We start from the raw sequence: 4,807 nt of genomic DNA on the forward strand, positions 1-4,807 counted from the left end.
ACGAACAAACTCACAGCACAAGTATTAAACAAAACAACCTCAGCATTAACTGGGCAACAAACACACTCACTCAGATGCACACACACTCTTAAATCGCTCTCACTCTCACAACCAGCGTTTGTATCTGCCGCCTCGGACGCGCTCACACCGCTCCATGCTGCTGCGTGCCATGCGGCTCCCCTCAGGCTCCTCTTACACTGTAAGGCCCGCCTCTTCCTGTCTCAGCGCAGAGTGTGATTGGCAGCTGCAGCCAAGCTGGAGGAGGATCTTCATTGGTGCTCAGCCAATCACCTCTCTCCATTAACGTAACCTTACAGAAACACAGAGAGAGAGAGAGAGAGAGAGAGAGAGAGAGAGAGAGAGAGAGAGAGAGAGAGAGAGCGAGCGAGCGAGAGAGAGAGAGAGACACAGGGGAACAAAAAGAAAACCAAAACACACGTGCACTCGTTGCACGTAACAAATACAATCACCCAACACAATACGAAAAAGTATTAAAGTAGCTTCATTACAAAAAAGGTGCCACAATACAAATATTAAATACAGTGCTTTTAAATGAAAGTATAAAACTATGAATGATAAAAAAGACCATGTGAACAACACCAGTTTTGAACCACTAGAGATGGAGAACTCACTGACACTGTATTAAACACAAATACACACCACAGTACGTGTGTATTGTGAAAAAGCGGAGAGACAGCGAGATACTGAAGGAAAAAATGGCTCCCAAATAGAATCCTAAAATGGCCATTGTGGAGCCGGTTCCAATCGTTCACTTCAAACAGCCGGCTTTGACGTCACTATCGCGAATAATGGGAGCCGGTTCCAATCGGTGACGTCAAAGCCGGCACTTCAAAGAGCCGGCTTTGACGTCACTATCGCGAATAATACGTCACTAACCTGAAGGTATATAAGAAACCACCACTAACAGCAGCAGCAGCAGAGGTTCATTATATTGTTTACTCCGCTGCGTCTTTTTATTTATATTATATCTTAACAGATATTTTACTGAGCAAGAATGGCTTCACAACGCTACAACCAGGCTCCAAACGGAGCGTATGTGTCCTCTACTCGACCACAACCTGCTTCAACGCGCCTCAAATACAAGGACCCTGCGGTGATTCAGTAAGACAGGAACTATTAATTCACCTGACATAGTTTAACTATTTACAGCGAGCAGAGTAAAACCAGCTAACTGTGACTTTATTTACTAAAGTAAAATCTGACTGAAATATCTGTAACTGTTACTCCATTTTACTATTAGAATCAGCTACTACAGTTTTACTAGTTATAATATCCGATAATTTACCTTGGTAAAGTCAGAGTGGGTTGTGGATCAAATAATAATAATAATAATAATAATAATAAACATTTAATTGATAATCTTTTAAATAAGAATGTGTACTAGAAATTAATGTTTCCTTCAGTTTGATTTGAATGGTAAAATAGCTTTTTGACTTGCATCATTTATCAATAAGTGACATTAGTTTGTATAACTAATTGTATATATATATATATATATATTTTGTTTTTTTTATTGTATGCAGAAATGAAGGATCACGTGTATATGGAAACATTATGTACGATCGGCGTGTTGTCAGAGGAAATACCTATGCAAAACACACTCTGACACTTGTAAGTGATATTATTTATCCGCTGTACAATATATAGCTATATAAGGTGTCACTTTGTTTAAAATTTATGATTTAAAAACCTTTGTGTAACAGAGGTCACAGCCTGACCCTGCTGAGCTTAAAAAAAAGCAAGAGGCCAGAAGGAGAGCCCTGGAAAGAAAGATGGCTAAAGAGCAGTTCCGCTTATTAACCCCAAAAGCACCTGAAGGGAGGAAACACACGGATGTGCAGACTGGTGAGCTTTATGTGTTTTAGAAAGAGACAATTACTGTGATGCTGCTGCTTCTTGTTAATATTGGCAGGAAGAGGTTAGTCATCTACATCACACCCTTTCGGTGTATATTAATTTCCAACTCATGGAGTAGCTGAGCTGCAGTAGAAATTACAATAACAGTACTTTCACTGTTGAAACATTGTACTTACCAGGAAAACTGGTTATAGAATGAAAGGGAATGGACCCAAAGCCTTCATGTTTCAATGAGTTTAATGAGTCAAAAAGTATTTTAATAAATAATTGTAATCTATATTTGATTTGTGGCTTAGAGCTGTACTTGGAGGAGCTGAGTGATCATCCTGAAGATGCCAGTATGGGATGTCAGACCGACGCATTTCTAGACGAACCAGCCACTCCTCTCTTTATCCCTGCCAAGTCTGGAAAAGATGTAGCCACACAAATAGAAGAAGGAGAGGTACAGACCAAACACATTTATTGTTTTTTAAAATGTATTTAACATTACCAGAGCCTTACTTACACTGTATGTTTAAATGTTTGTGGACACCCCTTCAGGTTAAAGCATTCAGCTACAATAAGTTAAACCCATAGCTTACCCACAGCAATCCTTTTTAGAAAGGATTACACAGCTTTATGTTTACTCTTCATTAGACTAAATCTTTCCATTCTTGTTACAGCTGTTTGACTTTGACACAGAGGTGCAGCCTGTGTTAGAGGTGCTGATAGGAAAGCCCATGGAACAGGCTCTGCTGGAAGTTTTGGAAGAGGAAGAGCTGGCGTCTCTTAGGGCTCAACAGCGCGCTTTCCAGGAGCTGCGTAATGCTGAACTTGTGGAGGTACAGCGACTGGAGGAACAGGAGAGGCGCCACAGAGAGGAGAAGGTAACCTCACCTGAATTATGAGCTTCTATGATTTAGTATCTTCCTAGTAAGCCAAGAACTACAGTTTTTGCTATTTAATTTTATTTATTCATTGCTTTATTATGTTTTATATGTGTTCATAATACTCACCAGTGCTACAGGTCTGTTCCCATGCATGATTTTGTTGCCTGTGTGATGCCCCAGGAGGTCATAAATAGCCAATTAAAAAACATAAATTGGCATAATATGGCCATAATCTCCCTTCAGCTCTTTAGACTTGTTTGTTGCTTTCCTGATGTAGGTTCGCAGACTTAAGCAGCAGAGAGAAGTCTTGGAGAATGAGAGAGTGATAGCAGAGAAAATAGCAGCTAGAGGATTTGCTCAGCAATACCTGGCTGACCTGCTGCCCTCCGTCTACAACACTCTGAGAGAACAGGGCTATTTCTACGACCCAGTGCAGAGAGGTGATTATTATTCTTTTAAAATATGCCATTTGAGGTTACACAGTTAAACATCTAATAAATCAGTCTGTTTTTTATTATATATTTTTTGTATATATTCTTTCCATTGTATCTCAGATATAGAGACAGGATTCCTCCCCTGGCTGATGGCAGAAGTGGACAATGCTTTGGAGAAACGAGAGATTGCCCTTACAGTGCTTGACAGTGAGTTTAGAATTTTGTGTTTTCTTTTAAACATAGACAATTTGTATTTTTACACTGTAAAAGTTAAGAATTAGCATAGAGATTAAGCTTCCAAGTGGGTCCCCACACCTTACACTGTTTACCAATGTTCTGTTTTGCTTCTCTGTGTACACTGTGTTGCAATATTCAAAACATAATCAGTTCTCCAGCTTATGCTGGAATAAATCTATATGTTTCTTCTCTTAATATTTTAGAGAAGTGAATCTGCTTAACCTTATCTTTACGTCTCTATTACAGCTCTCACCTATGATGTGGCCAACAGCAGACAGGAGACTTCGAAAGATTAGATTTGGAATGTAGGCCCTCTTCCACTGTTGGTAAATTCACACTTTACTTAAAATTTACATCAGGAGTTTGACCATTAGAGGGTTTATAAAAAAAAAAAACACTATTTCAGCAAAACATACTGCACCTTAAAGGTCAGATCTTATAGTTTATTTTAGTTTATTTACACTCTATTTGTTGTAACTTGTTTAAGCATTAAATGTGTTTTTCATTTTAATCACACCTGCAGCTTGAACCCTGCCTGCTAAAACTGTTATCTGTTATTCTATTTATGGAAAAAAATAAATATTCAAGAATGTAAACTTACCCAAATCTTCTGTCTTTTTATTTTTTATTTTCATGTTACAGGTCACGTCTGAGATATGATTTAAATAACCAGCACCTCAAAGCTTTAAATAAAACATTGTGTGATATCATTTGTGTCTTGTGTGTTCATAAGTGTAAAGCTGTGCACAAATGATCTAACAGCAGGAAGTGGTGTAATTTCTTACACCAAACCACATGTGGCAAGCTGGTTTTATGTATGTTTTTGAGATCTTCATTATTTTTTTTTTTTCCAAAATGGAAAATGTGTTTTTAAGTATACAGTAGTTTTAAGTATTACGTTGATCAGTCAATTCAACTTTTAATTCGTTTTAAAATGCTGTTTAACACAATATCCTTGTGTCATATGTATATGCATGGTCTAGAAAATCTTATGGCTTTTTTTAAGTATCGTATGTTTGTTCTAAAAGGAAGCAGACATAAATTGTTCACATTATGTACAAAGTCAACTGTCCTGAGTCCATAGAAGGGCAATTTTTAAAGTGCACACAGAAGGAGGGGGAAAAAAAAAAAAAAAAAAAAAAAAAAAAAATATATATATATATATATATATATATATATATATAATTTTCTAAACACAGAAGCTATTTTCCTACATCCAAATGAAGTGCTCCAATTTTTCCTCTCAGTGTGTATGAGGGCATGTTAAGGGCACAGAATATCTACTGAAACAATACATCATACAGATGAAGTGTGCACACAGGGGCGTTATTAAAAAGACATTCCTGCGGGTCTGTATTTCCAGCACTTCCTCACAGACACGCCTTGTAT

The 4,807-nt window shown here is 37.6% G+C and overlaps 1 protein-coding gene across 1 annotated transcript; it reads left to right on the forward strand.

Annotated features, from left to right (window-relative positions):
- The first annotated feature begins 923 nt into the window (after positions 1–923).
- On the forward strand, positions 924–4,128 carry LOC125802223 (radial spoke head protein 3 homolog B-like). The gene is made up of 9 exons (XM_049479557.1): positions 924–1,122; positions 1,545–1,632; positions 1,725–1,866; positions 2,175–2,320; positions 2,541–2,744; positions 3,025–3,187; positions 3,302–3,388; positions 3,665–3,744; positions 4,061–4,128. The coding sequence occupies exons 1-8, from the start codon at positions 1,016–1,018 to the stop codon at positions 3,712–3,714; spliced, it is 987 nt and encodes a 328-aa protein (XP_049335514.1). The 5' UTR covers positions 924–1,015; the 3' UTR covers positions 3,715–3,744; positions 4,061–4,128.
- The last annotated feature ends 679 nt before the right edge of the window (positions 4,129–4,807 follow it).

Source organism: Astyanax mexicanus, chromosome 5, assembly GCF_023375975.1.
Source record: "Astyanax mexicanus isolate ESR-SI-001 chromosome 5, AstMex3_surface, whole genome shotgun sequence".
Taxonomy (NCBI): domain Eukaryota; kingdom Metazoa; phylum Chordata; class Actinopteri; order Characiformes; family Acestrorhamphidae; genus Astyanax; species Astyanax mexicanus.

Excerpts from the sequence above, each read along its gene's own strand:
- LOC125802223 (XM_049479557.1), top strand. The coding sequence starts at position 1,016 with ATGGCTTCACAACGCTACAACCAGGCTCCAAACGGAGCGTATGTGTCC. Across the intron at positions 1,123-1,544 it reads AAGGACCCTGCGGTGATTCA|AAATGAAGGATCACGTGTAT; the intron begins GTAAGACAGGAA and ends TATTGTATGCAG. Across the intron at positions 3,389-3,664 it reads TGCCCTTACAGTGCTTGACA|CTCTCACCTATGATGTGGCC; the intron begins GTGAGTTTAGAA and ends TCTCTATTACAG.